The sequence below is a fragment of the Schistocerca piceifrons genome, chromosome 3, assembly GCF_021461385.2.
Source record: "Schistocerca piceifrons isolate TAMUIC-IGC-003096 chromosome 3, iqSchPice1.1, whole genome shotgun sequence".
Classification (NCBI taxonomy): Eukaryota; Metazoa; Arthropoda; class Insecta; order Orthoptera; family Acrididae; genus Schistocerca; species Schistocerca piceifrons.
Window position 1 is genome coordinate 518174394 of NC_060140.1, and position 20709 is coordinate 518195102.

At 40.8% G+C, this 20709-nt stretch overlaps 1 protein-coding gene across 2 annotated transcripts in view; it reads right to left on the reverse strand.

Moving 5' to 3' along the window:
- Positions 1-20709, reverse strand: part of LOC124788353 (probable phosphorylase b kinase regulatory subunit alpha) — a 262109-nt gene that overhangs the window by 77769 nt on the left and 163631 nt on the right. For both annotated transcript variants that reach the window (XM_047255616.1, XM_047255615.1), the window contains exons 14-16: positions 8957-9121; positions 8677-8827; positions 4071-4207 (exon numbers count right to left, since the gene is read on the reverse strand). In XM_047255616.1, coding sequence (XP_047111572.1) covers positions 4071-4207; positions 8677-8827; positions 8957-9121 — 453 coding nt within the window. The remainder of the gene's footprint in view (positions 1-4070; positions 4208-8676; positions 8828-8956; positions 9122-20709) is intronic.

Consider the following 20709-nt stretch of genomic DNA (forward strand, 5'->3'; position numbering starts at 1 on the left):
AAGCAGAATGCATTGCTTAGGAGTTATTTTCAATACACTTGTACTCTACCATCAGCATGTACCAATGTATACTGGTCCAAACAAATTCCTCGCATGCTTTGGGCACTGAAGGGGGTTGTTCCTGCATTCGTGCTAATCTGTGTGCGTCAAGATGTGCTACAAGCAGAGAAAATTTGTGCTGGACCAGGACTTCAGAAATATTTCATACAACTACTCAATGTCAAATCACACATAAGTTTTCTGAATTGGAAGGTGGGAACTCTTCCTGCAATATATCCTACATTTCCATAACCTCCATGTCTTCCCCACCTGCTTATCCTCTTACCTGCTCCCACTCTGGTACTACACACATCTACCCCCCCTCCCCTCCCCCAAATCCACATTCATAGTCCTTTCCCCTCCCTATTTTCTGCTCAGCACCCCCCGCCCCCCCCCCCCCCCCCAGTAGCAGCCCTATCCTGTTCTTCCCCTACTCCTACCGTGCTATCCCTCCATCTGGCCACTGCATGCCTCTTCTGTACCCCCACTACTCACCCCAGCAAAGACAGCTGTCTACCTTGGATGTTGTCAGTCTGACCTTAGGGCCAAGTGTGTATGTTGGGCTTGAGTGAATGTGTGTGTGTTTTCTAGGGCTGATGCAGGACTCAGTCTGATAACTGGATGTATCTAGCACTCTTTTTCATTGTGCCTGCCTGCAATGTAATGTCTCCTCTACGTGGTGAGTAGCAATCTGTCAGTTCCAACTGTTGTTATTCCATTCTGATGTTAAAGTTTATCATCTCCTTGGTGAGATCAACTTAAATGGCATACAATCCCACTTCAGGACCAAAGACATGGCATATTTTTTTTGGGGAGTTGAAAAAGGAAGCCTCCTCAATGTGTTCAAGCTACAGAAAAAAATTATCAGAGTTATGACTGGAACAAACTATACACAATCATGGAAACCTTTATTTGCAAGCCTTGATTTACTGACAATTCCTTCCATGTTTGTATATGAAACATTTCTCTTTGAATTAAAAAGCCCCCCATCTTTTTGAAGGAAATTCATTCAAACATGCTTATGAAATGAGGCACAAACAAGATTACATGTTACCTTGCCACAGACTAATTATTTGAAAATACTCCATATTACATGGCTTTGAAGCTTAGCAATAAAATGTGTTCAAAGTTGAAGGATTGCAAGCCAGAACCTACAGGTGCAAACAGTGAAAAATATTTAAAAAGCAAATGCTACTACAGTGTGGATGATTTTATAAATGAGGAAGGCAAGTAGAAGACATTACGTATAAGTTCTTTCTATCTGTGTCCATGCTTATAAACTATGTAGTGTGTCAACTATGTATCTAAATATCTACGTGCATATATCTAAAAAGAAAGATGATGAAACTTACCAAACAAAAGCGCTGGCAGGTCGATAGACACACAAACAAACACAAACATACACACAAAATTCTAGCTTTCGCAACCAATGGTTGCCTCGTCAGGAAAGAGGGAAGGAGAAGGAAAGACAAAAGGATATGGGTTTTAAGGGAGAGGGTAAGGAGTCATTCCAATCCCGGGAGCGGAAAGACTTGTGTGTCTATCGACCTGCCAGCGCTTTTGTTTGGTAAGTTTCATCATCTTTCTTTTTAGATATATTTTTCCCACGTGGAATGTTTCCCTCTATTATATTCATATCTACGTGCATACATATATACTACTTTTATGAAAGTATGTGCTCTTTGAAGTAAGTCCGTATTTATAAACTAGGAAACAAACATGAAAAATACTTAAAAATAATGATTTTTAACCACTGCATCCTGTGTTTCCTGTAGCAATTACTAATCAGTGCATGGCAGATGGTCACCATACAAGGGCAGACTCCATAAAATTAAATAAATAAATAAATAACAATTTTCCTAAGATAATTACAACAAACTTAGAGAGCTGAAGAGCACAGGATTTCATGCGGAAGAACATCAACAGAAAAACATGAATACATATAATTTTCTTTTATTTCACTGGATTCAAGAATGGGCTCATGTGGTGATCTTTAGTTTTTGTACCATAACATTGATTATTGAGTGCAGAATAAAAACAGTCAGAACATATCTAGTGTCAATAATCTTAAGAATATTCATGAAGAGACTAGGGTTTAATTGTGACATGAGAGAGCTGGCTAAAGTTACCACTATCCAGTCACAGGCGTCACTGTATGCGGATATGGAGGGGCATGTGGTCAGCACACCACTCTACAGGTCGTATGTCAGTTTCTGAGACTGGAGCCACTACCTCTCAATCAAGTAGCTCCTCAGTTTGCCTCACAAGAGCTGAATGCATCCCGCTTGCCAGCAGCGCTTGGCAGACCAGATGGTCACCCATTCAAGTGCCAGCCCAGCCCGACTGCTTAACTTCACTGATCTGACAGGAACCAGTGTTACCACTGCGGCAAGGCCGTTGGTACAGAAAATACATGTACTAAAAATTCAGAAGAACCTAAGCAGACTGATCACTGTGTAATGAATCCAAAAGTGGTCATGATAGAAGCAAACATAAGCCATGCTCATAGACAGACTGAAAGGCCTTATATTACTTGACTACTAGAACAATAGTAAACCATGGAAAGCACTATCATATACCAAACAGCTGAGAAACATTTTTTTAAATATCTGTCTATGGTGAATGAACGTGGAAAGCAAATAATGAAACAGGTAAATGACAAATTACAATTCACCCACAGAATTCTGAAAAAAGATTGTCCATGTAAGAATCTGGTTCATAAATTCTCAAGAAACTTGTCCACCAGTACTGCTTCCCATTCCCTTACATCACAGCATGACAGTAAGGTTCAAAGAAAGGTTCAAAGGAGAGCTTTCAAATTTATGGAGAGGATTCAGGTAGCAATACTTATAGTGAACAATGCAAGTAGCAAGTGCAGGTAATGTACTCTCTATCTGCCAATACTGTGGTACACAGAAGAGCGTGCACGCACACAGCTGTTGTTTAGAACTGCGAGCCAAAGATAGTGTTGATGTGGAGCTGTGGCCCACTGACTAAAGGGTTTGCTAAGGCAAATGATGGCTGAATCGCCATGGAGTCCCCTGTGGGAGTGCGGAGCACGGGGGAGGGGGGGACACAGGAGTACCTATAAGTGGCTGCAGATGACATATTCGTGCGGGCGTGGGTGACCATCTGTGGTTTGACAGGTTTTTTGAACAGCACACAGTTTGAGCATTTCTTGGCCTGGTGGCAAAGGAAGCACGGCATAACTGTCTGTGTCGTATTAATGCAGTTGATACTGGAAATGGTGGAGGTCATTCATTAGTCTGATAGCTCTGCTTTGGAGAGGGGTGAGGGAGGCAAGGAGATGGGCTGTGAGGGTGATGAGATCATAGTTGGAGTTGTATTGCAATACGAAGCAGAAGTTGTTTCCTTGCAGCTGTGACAGTAAGTTTTCTGTCATCAGATAACTGTGAGATAATCGTGTCTGGGTCAATGTCATGTTGGGCTCACCCATGTGGAGAATGTCCCGTTAGGGATACTCTGAGTGAATGTGCAGCAACTGCAGATAATGTACACCTTATGTGCTGATGCTGTGGTACACATGAGAGAGCATGTGCACTCAGCTGCTTCTAAGAGCAAACTGCCAGTCGAAGATAGTGCCATAGTGGAGCTCTGTCCCATTGACCAAATAGTTTTCTATGGCAATCGATGGACAAGTTACCACAAATACATGCCAAATCTCACTTCAGAGCAAAAAAATTTATGTGGGAGATCATCCATGATATTACAAGAAATACACAAACATAAGGAATTACTCTATCCTCTTCACTGCTTAACCAAAGGGCACTCCAGTTTCTTCCACATTTAGATCTGCAGCAAATGCATTGGTAAAACTACAGGGAACCAATGGAACAAGGCTTTTACAAACCAGAACTGCTTAGTACAATGCATGTATATGCCATGGAGAAGCAATAATGTGTGATACTACTTCTAGTATATAATACACAATGGCCCACCTTGTAAAGAATAATACACAAATTTTCTGTCTTCTCATACCGTTTCTCTAAACTGTCGTCTTTGTAACGTACCTGTATTGAAATTCAACCCTTGAGAATCCACCAAATACTGCAGTATATCACCTTGCTCCTCAAGGTTTTCAGTCTCTCTAAGCATTGTAAGCAGCTCCTCCACTTCTGTGTCTGCATACTGAGTTTCTGATGCACCTCTGAAAGTATGGAATAGAAATTTAAAACAAATGACATTGATACAAAATGTCAATTCATTAGCAAATAACAGTGAAAATTTGAATTCAGGTGCACGCACTATAATGCTATTAATAGCTGCACAAAATCAAATGTGACAACCACAATTTTAATTAGTTAGTTAGTTACTGGCATGTTCCATGGATCATAATTGCAACTATGATTTGGAGTGAGCCTGGTTTACAAGTTTAGTTCATTGTGTACGCCAACATGCTGACCATTTACACGATGACAAACACACACACACACACACACAAACACACACACACACACACACACACACACAAATCATACTACAACACACTGAGAAAGTCTTCTATGGAGTGGAAGGTGTTGGCCAGCAGTTGTGACTTCATTCTGTTTGAAGTCGATTTTATTATCCATTAAATTATTTATGGCACTCAATAGGAGGTCACAAATTTTTTATAGTTGAATACCTCACTCCTTTCTGTACCACTCTAAGGCGGAGTGATGTATAGCGTACACCATTTCTCCTTCTACTACTGTATTTATGAATGTTGTTATTGCTTTTAAACTGTGACTGAACCAGCAAAACTGCTATTTTGTCCTTTATAGTTCATGACACTATCAATTATGCTACAGTTGCATCATAATAACAGCCAATTTATTATGTGGTACAAAATTTTTTACAAATGTCTCAAGGCTGGAACCACAGATGTTATAATTTGATATTTAGCCATAACAAATTGTAACATAGGAATGTGCTTCTGAGAAATCATCTAGGTAGCACAGAGTTGAAATGGGACACTTTCATAATGTGGATGATACAACATGAAACGCATCAACTACAAGAAGCTTTAATTACCGATATGTAGTTCCCTGTCATTTTATTATAACAAATTGCACCAAAAATGTTACAAATTGCACCAAAACTGATGCGTTTTCAAGAGATCCTCAATGTGTTACTGCTTTGAAACAGCTTATTTTTATAGCACATGTGTTACAATAAAAAACAACCAAAAATGGAGTTCAGTTCTATAACAATGACTTCAACTCCACATGACTCAATCCAATATGGCATCTCTTTAAGTTCTATCTGTGACGTAAAACTGACACAGTATGTCATTGGCCATGATTGTTTTCAGGAGCCAAAAATCTGACTTGGCTGAATCTTCTTTTCGCACTTTGAAATGTAATGGAATGTGAAATTCCTCACTGTGATGTCATGAAATTCAAACAGTTTCTTGTCCGTGTCTCATGATAGGACACTTTTACTGCAATCAAGCCTTCATTCCCTCTACAAATTTTATCTCCCACACTTCCTTCAATTCCCAAAATGACTATTCTCTGATGCTTTAAGGTGTGTCTTATCAATTGATACCTTCTTTTAGTCAACTTGTGGTGTAAATGTCTCTTCTTCCCAATTCGGTTCAGAAGTTCTTGAGTAGTTATCTAACCCACCTATCTAAACTTTAGCATTCTTCTGTAGCCTTACATTTATAGAGCTACTATTGTCTTCTAGTCACCATCCATGTTTAATTTCCATACAAGGCTACACTTCAGACAAATATTTTAAGAAAGACTTCTTACCACTTAAATTTATATTAGATATTAAATTTTTTTCTCTTTTTTAAATGTTTTTCTTGCTACTGTCAACCTGCAGTTCATATCCTCTCTACTTAGGCCATTCTCATTCATTTTTCTCCCCAAATAGCAAAACTAATCTACTACTTTCAGTGTCTCATTTCCTAAACCAATTCCATCTGAGTCACCTGGTGTAATCTAACTATACTGTACTGCCATTTTATTACTTTGGTTGATGTTTAACTTATATTCTCTTTTCAAGAAACTGCACGACTAAGTCTTTCCTCATCTCTGATCAAATTACAATGTCATTGGCAAACCTTAATGTTTTCATTTATTCTCACTGAACTTTAAATTCGTTTCTAAATTTGTCTTTCATTTCATTTAGTGCTAGCTCAATGTTGAAACTGATTAACATTGGAGATGGGCAGTTTCTATACATTTTGGTACAGTGCATACACACCTCTACCTCCGAGCAGTGCTTACTTTCACATTTTAATGTAAATTTCCTTGAACAAATCAAGCTGTTAAGCTGGACACATCATTCTACGTGTTAACCTAAGCATACCTAGAGGTTTTTATTACAATGTAGTTCTACACTGACTTGAGAATACCACTTCCTATTGAAACCAGTTGTCAGTAACACATAATTCACTAATAGCAGCTGATGGTAATATCATGAGTTTCTTTAAATATATTAGAGCTGTGGAGCATGTTTTAGGCAAAAATTTCAGTGAAGAAAGTGTAATTTAATGTCTGCCACAAATAGTTCAGAAGGAAAAAACAAGAGAGTAGCAGCCTGAATATCCATTACAGTATAACAAATGAATATCAAGTTGGTAATATGAATTAAGACAATTTTGAAAAAGATTGCAATGAGACCAATTACTAGTTGAGAAATCACCTCAATTAAAGAATTCTAACAGCAAAATATTACAGTTTTATTGTTCTTTATATAGTCACATGCATTATTTCCAGGCTCTAGGGAATTACATAAATAATTTTATGTGACACGGAAAGTGAAGGGCATGATCGCTGGTTTAACTTCTGAAGAAAAGGAGTAGCGGTTAGTAATACTGTTGCCACTCAGTTCAATATTCTCACAGCACTTGAGCAGTTAATATCCAGTTTGCAATTAATTTATACTACATTAACCACAAAGAATAGCAATAAAACTACAAAGCAAAAATAAATATTAACTAGCTCTAAGATCACTTTAGTTTTTCCTTAGTAACTGTGAAGCCAATATTAGTGTGGTAGCAGAGTTTTGTATTAAGATTACATCCTTTCCAGTTCAGCTGACACGTGCAATGTGTTGTAAGTGGAACTCAAAAATTTGCATAGGGATATTTCTTTAAATTGACTGTGCACAGGAAATATCAAAGTTAAAATAAACTCCTCTAGTTTTTAAGAATTCTGAAGATTAGATGGGTAGATCACATAACTAATGAGGAGATACTGAATAGAACTGGGGAGAAGAGGAGCTTGTGGCACAACTTGACAAGAAGAAGGGACCGGTTGCTAGGACTTGTTCTGAGGCACCAAGGGATCACAAAGTTAGCATTGGAGGGCAGCATGGAGGGTAAAAATAGTAGAGGGAGGCCAAGAGATGAATACACTAAGCAGATTCAGAAGGATGTAGGTTGCAGTACGTACTGGGAGATGAAGAAACTTGCACAGGATAGGGTAGCACGGAGAGCTGCATCAAACCAGTCTCAGGACTGAAGACCACAACAGCAGCAGCAACAACAACAACAGTTTTTAATGTGCAAGTTGTGACTTCCTACTCACTCTTCATTTTTTTCCACTGTTTTTACTCACACCCATTATGTTATCGGCTGCCACTGAAGGAATACACACATTTATAAAATTGATATTCATTACCTGTATCTATTCTACATTGCTCTGAGTGCAAATGTAGTTGTTCCAGTTTTGGAAAAACATTCTTTTCTTGTATTTATCCAAACATATATTACATTCTCCATTCTGGCCTCTAACATTTCAAGTTAAAAGGGTGGAAAGTTTTATAAATGTAAGGAATTTTTGTTTTCTCTGTCCCTTAATAAAGGCTCATGAGTGGGATTTTTTCCCATATCCTTAAGTCTTGTCAGTCTTTTTTCTTCCAGTGCATTCCTTTTTTCTGCGAGGAGGAGCAGCCCCAAAGCTGGCATTTTTAAATCTTCCTCCATTTTTCCAACTATTGCTGCTTTTGCTGATCAGTGAGTAGATTTTTCTATATTGCTATAAATATTTACTAGCCATTGCCTACTTGCATTGGCACAGAAAGAGTTGTAATTTATGTATTATTGAATCTCGGGCTGTAGGATACCTAAGGTTCCTTTTTCACTTATTACTGCAGAAAAAAATGGAAACAAATTATTACAGGGAATTGTTAACAGCTGAAGCAGATAGACCAGAGAAGTAGTTAAGAAGACAAAGACAGTGACTTTTAGTTATGCCTTTCTGAGTAATGGTCTCTTAAAACTTGTTCTGAAAAGCATGTATTACTCCCTTAAGCCTGTCCAGATATTTTTATCCCTCTTTTGTTATGTTTTGGTACCTGTCAACAGAACGTGCTTCAGCATGATATATTTGATGTACTCTTATTCATAGCTTTCTTCTATGGGGCTGCTGTTTGTCATTTATCTCAGAAAATAATGACATGGATATTTTGTAAAGCTGTGTAAATCCAAAATACATAATATGAAAAGTCTCTACGAAAATTAGAAATTCACTGCTAATATCCACTTACACTCACAGCAGAATTAATTTGTTCACAACTGAAACTTCTTGGATTTACAGTGGTTTGGTTGATACAGAACAAAACATATGATCCATTAATAGTGAAAACAAATATCAATGAACGAATAAAAGTACAGATACTAACCTATGCCTGTGGAATGAAGTGGTCTGTTGTTTCCATAAAGGCTCTTCTGGTGAAGGTGAACGAGCTTCTTTCTTTATTATTTCCAAGTCTGCTTGTGGTATGTGCATAACAGACTGTCGTCTCTCATCTGGCTGCAGGCTAAGAGATTCAGCTGCAAAGCAATTATCAAATTGTTCACTAAATCATTGGAATACCTGTAACACCTTTAAGATGTTACTAGCAATAACTATAGGGTCCATTAAAATGTATTTTGTAAATATATGTTGTAATAAAAACTTACGTTCAACTGCTATTGACCTTGTTTTCTTGATAGCTCCTTTCACTGACATGCGTCTTCTGTAATTGCGGCCCTTTTTTGTGGGTGTACGGCTTAGAAGTGTTGAACGTGGTGTAATTGATTTAAGTAAGTGCTCTTCCAGATATTTATAAACTTGAGGGTTCAAACCTAAAACATTTTGAAGTATATGATAAAGATAGCAGTTTTTTTTTATTTCAATTGTTCATTTACGTTAATTTTATTTAGAGACTCTATTAATATCAAAACAATATTTAATTCAGTCACCAAATATTTTCAAGAAACAAAATCATCTAACAATGCAACAGAATGAAAACAAAAAATTATAGATTTATGTAAATGCACAAGACTGCTTATCAAACAGATCTGCAAAATACTTTGAACCAAAATATCTTATCCACTCAGTACATAAACTATAATCTCAGTTTCCTGTTAATTAGGCAGATGTAAATTGGTGCAAAACAATATCTTGCAGACACTTTCTATGAAGTCATTTTTTATGCCAGGGTTCAAAAGGTTCTCAACATTCCAAAGGAAAGAACGAAGAGTAATGCAAGTTTTACATCTAAATGAAAGGAATGTGACACTATTTTTTTTATTACAAACCCACATCAGCATCAACTTACAGCAGAAAGTATTAAACACAGGAGAGCAGTACTCATTTTTATAACAAAAATATTGGATATTTTCTACTGAAGTAATGACTATAGTGTTCCAGATTTTCATTATATAAACTAATATTATACTAACAATCATCACTTCAGTGATATGGTCTTAAACTGTTAAGTTACTCTTGAATGAGATAATAATGGATATAGGATCATGTACTAAGCAAATCAGTGTCTCCATGTTTCACCTTCCCATGGTATAATGAATATGTAACAAAAGGAAAAGTTCTCGGGTGAATGGCCGCATAGTCATGTCAGGTATAAAAATAATTTCAAATACAGAATGAATTTTCATCATCAGGCACACTTAGGAACTGATGCCAGGAAGCTGCAGTGCCTTCTACTTATACCTGCAGACATTGTCATGGCTCAGTCATTCCATACTTTGGCTGCAACTACATCTGCATGAGAGTGCTATACTTGGCTCACTGTCATTATTTCCACCTTTTCAAGCAAATATCAAATAAACAGACTGGGCATGCTGGACATAATTTAAGTGAACCAAGCAAGGCATTTTGGTGTATATAAAATACAGAATGCCTGAACCACCGATAATTCCTGCAGGTACAATACAGTTACTGGAGCAGAAATAGCAATAATTGCTCACAACTCATCAAACCACAAAAATGTCACGGTCTTCACCATTTCAAGAGGCTATGACAACAGGGCACTTAAAAAATAACTGTTTTTGATTTATAATGTAATATTTTCTGTCTTCAGTATTCACCGCTATGGGCTGCGTGGTAAACTTAGTCCTGTGATAGATCATAGTAGAATAACCTAAAAAGCAATTTGTAGCTGTTGTTCAAATATTTTTGTACTCAGATGCATGTTGTGGCCACTTAGATCACACTTCTACAATGTTGTAAGGTGGTCTCACTGTCTTATGCTATTTGGGTAGCAGATTCAATGGAACTTATCTCACACTGCAAGTTTAAATGTTAAAACCATGTGTATGCAGATTCTTTTATCCATGGTGCAGGCACCAATATTCCTGATGCTTAGATTAGGGCCTGGACTCTGAAGCTACCTAACTCTACTACATTCATTAACTCCCCCCACCCCCACAATAGTTAATATGCAAGCACCTCACCTACACTTAGAAACTATTAATGGAGAATAAAAAATTGCAAAATTACGTATGCAACTACACGCCACATACAGGATACACCAAGATCAGTTGATAGACCATTGACACAGGCATCACCAACATCTACCTCTTCACATTATAGTCACAGCACTCAGCACTGTGATCAACACGCGTCCTTGGTAAAAGCACTGCCATCACACCTCCATGCCATGCCGTCATGTCCCATCATATCACATCATCCCAGGTGCCACCAGCTGCAACATCAGCCCTTTGCACTATCATCAGCATCACGATCCTACTCAGCACTGATTGGTTAGCTGCTACTAGCCAGCACATGAGCTTCCGGCTGTGGGGTTACAAGTGACAGCCAGTTCCCTCTGCCAATTATCTAGAATTGTCCAGGACTAAACTTCCTGGCTCTTAAAAGAGGAGAGAGGGGTTTAGTGCCCTTGCTGAACACTGACATGAACGAAGACAAGGAAAGATCCAAGACTGTTGGGAGAGCACCACGTGTGAATAATGCAAATCCAAGCAGCACCACTGCTAGTGCTGCACTTGTGACAGTAAGCTATGGATAAAGGGCTTTCCAAGTTCTCCTCGACTCCAGTGATGTATTTATGTTCACAATTTGGATATACCTACTCACTTATATCAGTATCACAGTGGCTGTTAACTTGGTTAATGATCGGCTTCATTCTTGGACAGTTTGGTGTTTGCTTTTCAACATACCTTTGAAATGGTCATGGCATTGACAATCTTGTGATTGATACAGACATTGATCTAGCTGTTGAAACACTATTTATTTGGAAATTTTTGCAGTGCCATTGTCCAACTGTCCACTGCAAGCATCAGTAGATTGACAAACTAAAGCTAGTGTGTGTTATAACACAAAGTTAGTGACAACTTTTCCTGTCTAAGTGGCATTGCCTCATGAAAACAAATTGACCTAAAGCCTAACTTTGAAGTTATTTTTAGACAAATTACCAACTGGATCTAGACTAAAGGAAACTCACTGACAAACTACCAAGGAGAATATACTCTTAAAAAATTCACTGCAATCCATCAAAGTTGTTAGGCAACTACTTCTATTTACGAAAAATTACACCCAAGTTCTTGAAATTTCATCTACAAAATTAACTTTCAGGGACTGGGGATGTACACTGAGGCACAAAAGAAACTGGTATGCATGCATATTCAAATGCAGAGATATGTAAACAAGCAGAATACGGAGCTGTGTTATAAGACAAGTGTCTGGCACAGTTGTTAGATCAGTTGCTGCTGCTACAATGACAGATTATCAAGATTTAAGTGGGTTTGAACATGGTATTATAGTTGGCACACAAGCAAGGAGACACTGCATCTCCGAGGTAGTGATGAAGTGGTGATTTTCCTGTATGATCTTTACACAATTGTACCGTGAGAATCAGGAATCTGGTAAAACATCAAATCTCTGACATCACTGCGGATGGAAAAAGATCCTGCAAGAACGGGGGCAATGACGACTGAAGAGAATCATTCAATGTGACAGAAGTGCAACCCTTCCACAAATTGCTGCAGATTTCAATGCTGGGCCATCAACAAGTGTCAGTGCACAAACAATTCAAAGAAACGTCATCGATATGGGCTTACGGAGCCGTAGGCCCACTAAAGTACCCTTGATGACTGCACGACACAAAACTCTACAAGTTGCCTGGGCCCATCAGCAATGACATTGGACTGTTGATGACTGGAAACATATATTGCCTGGTCAGACACATCTCATTTCAAACTGTATTGGGTGGCTGGATGTGTACAGGTATGGAGACAACCTCATGAACCCATGGACCCTGCATGTCAGCAGGGGACTGTTCCAAGATAGTGGAGGCTCTGTAATGGTGTGAGGCATGTGCAGTTGGAGTGATATGGGACCCCTGAATGTATATATATGACTGGCAGGTGACACATACATATGCATCCAGTCTGATCATCTGCATCCATCCATGTCCATTGTGCGTTCCGATGGACTTCGGCAATTCCAGCAGGACAATGCAACACCCCACACGTCCAGAATTGCTTCAGAGTGGCTCCAGGAACACTCTTCTGAGTTTAAACACTTCCAATGGCCACCAAACTCCCCAGACTTGAACATTACTGAGCATATCTGGGATGCGTTGCAACGTGCTGTTCAGAAGAGACACCAACACCTCGTACTCTTCGGGATTTATGGACAGCCCTGCATGGTGTCAGTTCACTCCAGCACTACTTCAGACATTAGTTGAGGCCATACCACTTTGTGTTGTGGCACTTTTGTGTGCTCGTGGGGAGCCTACACGATATTAGGCAGGTATACCATTATCTTTCGCTCTTCAGTATAGAACAAATCATTGTGGCTTGAGGTCTTTACCGCTGGGGCAGTGCTGGAGTGTGGATGTGACCACTTAACTGGAATAAAGTGACATGTTTTAAACAGTGATTTTCTATTTAGCCCAACCAGCTGCATTAAGTGAACAAATATCATGTAACACTAGTAGTGGCAAGCTATAATGTGTAATAGTCTTTTCATTATGTCTGTCTGCAACTCAACATGTCATCCTCAGGGTGAGCAGCAATCTATCCTCTTCCTAATATTGTTGGAAGTTAAAATAAGAGAAAGCATAGGTTAATAAGAATACAGGAATATGACAGCAGCAATACATTTGAACACACTGGTTCTTGGTGTAGCTTCTGTAATCACTCTCTGAATGTAATGTAAACTTCTACCCAAGAAGGGATTTTGCACTCTTTGGAAGGTCTGAATGTTATTATGATCAGGTTCATATAAATTTTCGGGTGATTTGCTTAACTGTAGCATTATTAACTACACTGAAGTTTGTTTTGTCATGTTTGAGGAATCTAAAAGAACTGGATTACGTGTGTGGTTAACCAGTAAATCCAGCGATTATAAATTTAGAGTCGAATTAAAGCTATTAAGAGCACTGTCTCACTGGTCATAGGCATTCCAGAACCTATTTTCATCAGTTTGTCAGATTAATAACAATGTTCACATAGCTTACAATTGTTACACAACAGTATTGCGCTCATGTGAACTACATCTTAGAGCTTACACTCACTCACTAATCATTAGCCATGCATAACTAGTTAATTGCGATTATCCAAGTCAGAGAATGCATCATTAATTAATGGGAGGGGAGGGAGGGGGAAGTAAAGCACATATATTTTTGCCAGTGTCATGATATGAGTTGATACTGCATGCCATTGTCAAAGCCAATTTTTTCATTTTTTGTGGCTTAGCTCAAATATAATTAAGCTTAGTAATTCACCTTTAAGGGATAAGAAGCTTGTTTATATGGAGCGTAAAATAGATATACAATTAATGATGACTTGTAAATGAACTAATGTTAAAAGTCTTTCCCTGTAGAAGGACTATATATATTTACACACATAAAAAATGTTGTATACGCAAGAATACACTGAACCAATATCAAAAAGGCTGAATTATAAAATGTTAGTTATTAGCTTTCTTTTCACTGTTACAAGAGCAAAATTTTTCATCTCACCATGTATTTCATTTTATCCACAAAATCTGTTAATGTAAGTCAATTTCTTTTCATGTTGCAAGAGCAGCTGAGTTAGTTTATCCACATGTGTCAGTCTAAGTTAACAGTATAGTCATTACATTTGAGAAATTAATTGCAAATCATTAATTTGCCAACAGTATTTAAGCTATGAAACAGTTCATAATGCACCACCTATTAGCCATTAGTTTATTTACTGTGAAGAAGAGAAAGACTATGGGATTGTATTAAGAATCACTGAAGTTACAACAAAAGAGTAGTTCTTAATACAAAGAAATATAGAAAAATAATACATGTTTATGATTTATGAAAACCAAATTCAATTAATGTTAGATGTTCATAGCCTCAATGAAATTTTTAAAACCATATATCATGAGGCTACAGAGGGGGTACTTAGTCAGGCACTGAACCACTATGTAGTACGGCCACCTCCACGACGCAGACTGAAATATGTTATATAATATATTTTTATGCATATTAATGAATTTTGTATTGTTCACTATTATTTAGAAGAAAATACAAAATATTTGTTGGTGTTTGTATTTGTGCATGCTCAATGTGGAGGCCTGGTGTAAGCAGGTGGATTTTCTGTATGAACTTTTTTGGATCGCTGGACCGCATTGTGTGTACACAAACAGCTGTTCGCCAGGAAAACATCTTGCAGCTTTTTCAAGAAATCCAGTGTCCATTGTTAACATTCATGTTATCTTTAAACCAGTTTTGATTTAGTCATGATCGCTATCACACATATGCTGATTAGTGTAAAGTTTTATTACTGTGTGTGTGTGTGTGTGTGCACTACTTTTAATACATATTATAAATTATTTCTATTCATTTTTAACTAAATATGAGATAATCAATACAATCCAAATACTTCCATCGTGCTGTATCGTCTGACTCTGTACGTCTACGTAGTTCTGCCACCTCCATGATACATCGTGAAGTACATCACATGATCTACTTTTACGCATGTTAATGAATTAGAGAGGGGGTGGGCATAATTTATTATGTAAGTACCTGAAAAAAGTTATTTTAAAAATTGTCTACTAGAAGGATACTTCAAACAATTGCTATACTGATTACAACTAAAAAGAAAGTAGGACACAACTGAAATAATACATTTTATCTCTGGTCATTATTCCTTTCCAATCCAATTTTTCTACTCACTGCATTCTTCCCAACCCTTATTTATTTCACACCAATGAAAATGTGTTGGACATAGTCTGCCAATGAAGCCCCAGTGGAAAATAGTAACGTCAGATGTAGAGTTAAATATTATGATGATGTGAATTTTTGACAGATTATTTTATATTTTCTGAAAGAAGGAAGCTTTAAGTTGCTTGTCAGTGAAAAGTACAATAGTAATTAATCATCCACAAAGTCATAGTGGTGAGAACAAATCCTAGATAACAATTTGAACTTATTTGGTGCTTGTTACAACGTCAAGTTTAACACATATATTTCAGAACGACACAACACATATAAGTCACAGAGTAAGTTGACAAGCAAGACATGTGTACACGTTAGCATTCGAATGATCACTGCGTCCCAGTCTAGCGGCCGCTGCTCGGCTGGCCGCTTAGGTGGCGCAGCTGCTGCATGGCTGGCAGACAGCGCCGCACGTAGAGGACGCACGTAATTGTGCGGCGGTGCTTTGAATGATCGGCGAGTCACAACACTTTTCCCCCCTTTGAAATTGTTGCACTGGTCTTGATGGAGGTGTCCTGGAGACGGCTAACGTCCATAGGCGTTGTCTGACTCGCCGTAAAGTCTCGAGGAAGAGGCTTCCCGTACAGACGGAAGTGTCCCCAATGATAACAGGTTGAGATGACAGGAGACGTAGGGATCGAATCTGCTGGGGCCCCATGCACCAATCTGCCCATTGCAGCAAGTCCAGTTGATATGACAGGAGACATGGGCCATGTGTCGGCGTCCGTTGGGGGAGGAGGTGAGTAGATTTGCTCTGACAGAGGATGGTCATCCGGTTCCTGCATGGGCACGTCTCCTGGTGGCGTCCGTTCTTGTGCTGGCATCGCGATGACGGTGAGAGGGCTGCATTGTGAGTATTGAGAGATGCCAAGATCCCGAGCGTCAGGTAGAGCCGAAGGTGGTGTAGCGGCATTCGGAACAGGCGTTGCCGGCACACGAGGCCGAAGCTGGTTCGAATGACGCACTGCAACACCCGTGTCCATCTGGATTTCATACAGGCATCTGCCACGGTGTCGTAAGATGCAGCCCGGGCTCCATTTTGGCCGCCTGCCATTTCCCCGTACCCAGACGAGGTCGTCGGCGGTGAACCGGCCAAGTGAAGGCACCCGCGGCCGTGAGGTGGAAGGCCGCAGAAGATGAAGTAGCGTGCGGGGTTATCGGCCATGTAAGAGCTCAGCCGGGCTGTGGTCGCCCATGGGGGTGAAACGGTAAGATGCCAGAAACTGGAGAAGCGCATCATCAGTAGCAGAAGAAGTCGGAAGTTGCCGCATCTGAACCTTAAATGTGCGGACCAGTCTCAGCCTCACTGTTGGATTGTGGATGGAACGGCAGGGCCGTGACATGCATAACGCCGTGACGAGCACAAAAATCCACAAATTCGGAAGAGGCAAATTGCGGACCATTATCAGTAACAAGAGTAGAGGGGAGGCCTTCCAAAGAAAAAATGCGGGTGAGAGCACTGGTGGTTGCCGCGGTGGTAGGCCACGTGCAACGGACAATGAAAGGAAAGTTAGAGTAGGTGTCAATTACGAGGAGCCAATAAGTACCTAAAAAGGGTCCCGCAAAGTCAGCATGAATGCACTCCCAGGGCTTCTCAGGCGAAGGCGACGGTGACAAAGATGACTTCGGGGCAGCGGCCTGTGACGCACAAGGCCGCAGGCAGCGACCATGTGTGCTATTTCAGAGTCGATGCCAGGCCAGTACACATGACGGCGTGCCAGAGATTTTGTGCGAGACACACCCCAGTGCCCTTGGTGAAGGAGGCGCAAGACCGAAGCACACAAAGACGCAGGTACCACAACACGCGGCGAAGCATTGTCAGTGGAAAGGAGGATAACACCATCCCTAGCTGTGAGGCAGTAGCGCAAAGCGTAGTAGTTCCGCAACGGATCAGAAGTCTTAGCGGACGGGCGATCTGGCCAACCCTTCTGAATACAGCGTAAAACCCGGGAGAGGGTAGGGTCAGAACCAATAGCAGCCGCCAGCCTGTCCCCAGTGATGGGGAACCCATCCACAACCCGCTGCTTGGGAACATCCAGGTGGAAACACGAAAGTTCGTCCCTATCGAATGCCTGATGACCCATGGGAAGGCGAGACAGAGCATCAGCATTTGCATGTTGAGCCGTTGGCCAGAAATGAATCTCATAATTGAAACGAGACAAGTAAAGAGCCCAACGCTGGAGGCGGTGTGCAGCCTTGTCGGGAAATGACGTTGATGGATGAAACAAGGAAACAAGTGGTTTGTGATCCGTAACAAAATGAAATTTTGAGCCATAGAGAAAAACACCAAACTTATGAAGAGCATAAATAATGGCCAAAGCTTCTTTCTCAATTTGAGAATACTTTTGTTGGGCATCCGTGAGCGTTTTGGAGGTATAAGCAATGGGTTGTTCCGAACCGTCAGAAAAACGGTGCGCAAGGACTGCACCGACCCCGTATTGAGAGGCGTCTGTGGCAAGAACAAGATGTTGGCCAGGTCGATAAGTAGCCAGGCACGGGGCCTGTTTCAGCATAGTCTTCAATTTCTGGAAAGCCGCATCGCATGACGCGGACCGGTGAAAGGGCACGTTTTTATGCAACAGGCAATGCAACGACTGAGCCACTGAAGCCGCAGACGGTAAAAACTTGTGATAGTATGCTATTTTCCCCAAGAAGGCCTGCAGTCCCTTAACAGATGTAGGGCAAGGAAGGGCATCGACCGCAGTGGCAGTTTGCTGAAGCGGACGAATACCATCCCGAGAGAGTTGAAACCCCAAGTACGTGATAGATGCCTGAAAAAATTGTGATTTCTGAAGATTACACTTCAGACCGGCAGTCTGTAAGACATGAAAAAGTGTGCGGAGATTTTGAAGATGTTCTTCAGTGGTGGAGCCAGTGACAACAATGTCGTCCATGTAATTGATACACCCAGGGACAGGGAGCAATAATTGTTCCAAGAATCGCTGAAAGAGAGCAGGGGCTCTAGCAACCCCGAACAGCAAGCGTTGGTACTGATAGAGGCCGAAAGGCGTGTTAAGGACCAGAAACAGCCGGGAAGCAGCGTCGAGAGGAAGTTGATGATAAGCTTCTGACAGGTCAATTTTAGAAAAATACTGGCCTCCAGCAAGTTTAGTGAACAGTTCTTCAGGACGGGGCATAGGGTAAGTGTCAATGAGGCACTGAGCATTTACAGTGGCTTTGAAATCACCACAGAGACGAATATCACCATTTGGCTTAGCAACGACAATGACAGGAGAGGACCACTCACTGGAAGTGACAGGAAGCAAGACCCCTGAAGTAGTGAGACGATCCAACTCCTGTTTTACCTGACCACGAAGTGCCACAGGAATGGGCCGAGCCCGAAAAAACTTAGGCCGAGCAGTGGGTTTGAGCGTGATATGAGCTTCAAAGTCGTTTGCATGGCCTAACCCAGGAGTAAAAAGGGACGAAAATTTCGTTGACAAGGAATCCAGTTGAGCATAAGGAATAGCATCAGAGATAATATTGACAAAGTCATCTATGGAGAACCCAAAAACGCGAAAGGCATCGAAATGAAAAAGATTTTCTGCGTTGCTCTGGTCGACCACAAATATGAGAACAGTGCGAACGACGGATTTGTAAGATACCTCAGCATTAAACTGTCCCAAGAGAGAAATCTTCTGTTTATTGCATGTCCGTAATTGCCGAGTGACAGGTGACAGGAGTGGAGAACTCAACTGAAGATACGTCTGAGAATTAATTATAGTGGCAGCAGAACCAGTATCCACCTGCATGCGAACATCTCGACCAAGGATTTGGACAGTGAGGAATAACTTCCCTGAAAGGGAAGAAGTGCAATTAACAGACAACACAGAATCAGAATCAACGCCATGTTCATGAACATCATGTATGCGGTCGGATTTGCAAACAGAAGACACATGACCCTTCTTTTTGCAATTGTGACACACAGCCCAACGTTGGGGACATGAAGGAAGTTGCCGGGGGTTTAGCTGCAGTTTCTTAGCGGCTTGTTTACGGTTAGGCCGAGGCTGCGCTGGGGAGTGCACTGCGGCCACGTCGGCCGGCGGGGATGCGCCGCACGCATTGTCAACAGCGCACAGAGGTTGTATTTCCCTGACATCACCCCACGCCTCCATTTGGGCCCCAGCAGCGCGAGAAATTTCAAAAGACTGCGCAATGGAGAGAACTTCATCTAGAGTCGGATTTGCCAACTGAAGGGCCCGTTGCCGAACTTCTTTGTCGGGCGCCGACCGGATAATAGCATCCCGTACCATGGAATCGGCATAGGATTCTTTGTGAACGTCAGTAACAAATTGACACTTTCGACTGAGGCCGTGAAGTTCAGCAGCCCAAGCGCAATAGGATTGATGTGGCTGTTTTTGACAACGATAAAAGGCAACACGAGAGGCTACCACATGCATTTGCTTTTGAAAATAGACAGACAGAAGTGAGCACATTTCAGCAAAGGACAAAGACGCAGGATCCTTCAAAGGAGCCAACTGCGACAACAACCGATACAAGGAACAGAGACTTACATGGTTGTTCGTCCGTGAAATGAAATGCCAAGAAGTGCTGTCGAAGACGTTTTTCATAATCAGACCAGTCTTCCGTCGTCTCGTCATCAGGAGGAAAAGGAGGTATAGCCAACGACGAGAAACGCCCCGCATTTGACGCCGCGACGAAATCACTAATCGCCGCTGTTAGAAGCGTTTGCTGTTCAAGGAGATTTTGCAATAGTTGCTCGACAGTAGCCATGGAAACCTGTGGTTCAACGGTGAAAAGGAAAAATCCCACCCTCATCGCCAATTGTTATAACGTCAAGTTTAACACATATATTTCAGAACGACACAACACATATAAGTCACAGGGCAAGTTGACAAGCAAGACATGTGTACACGTTAGCATTCAAATGAGCACTGTGTCCCAGTCTAGCGGCCGCTGTTCGGCTGGCCGCTTAGGTGGCGCAGCTGCTGCATGGCTGGCAGACAGCGCCGCACATAGAGGACGCGCGTAATTGCACGGCGGCGCTTTGAATGATCGGCGAGTCACAACAGTGCTCACCCGTAATCATCTTGCAGACATCTGTTTATGGAGTTGGGCATTCATATTACTGCTTCACAGTATATTTTTTCCCTCATGAAGTTTCAACATTATAAGGGAAAAGACAGATTGCTACACAACCTAAAAATGACACACTGAGTTGCGAACAGGGACAACAAACAGACTGTTACACTTTAC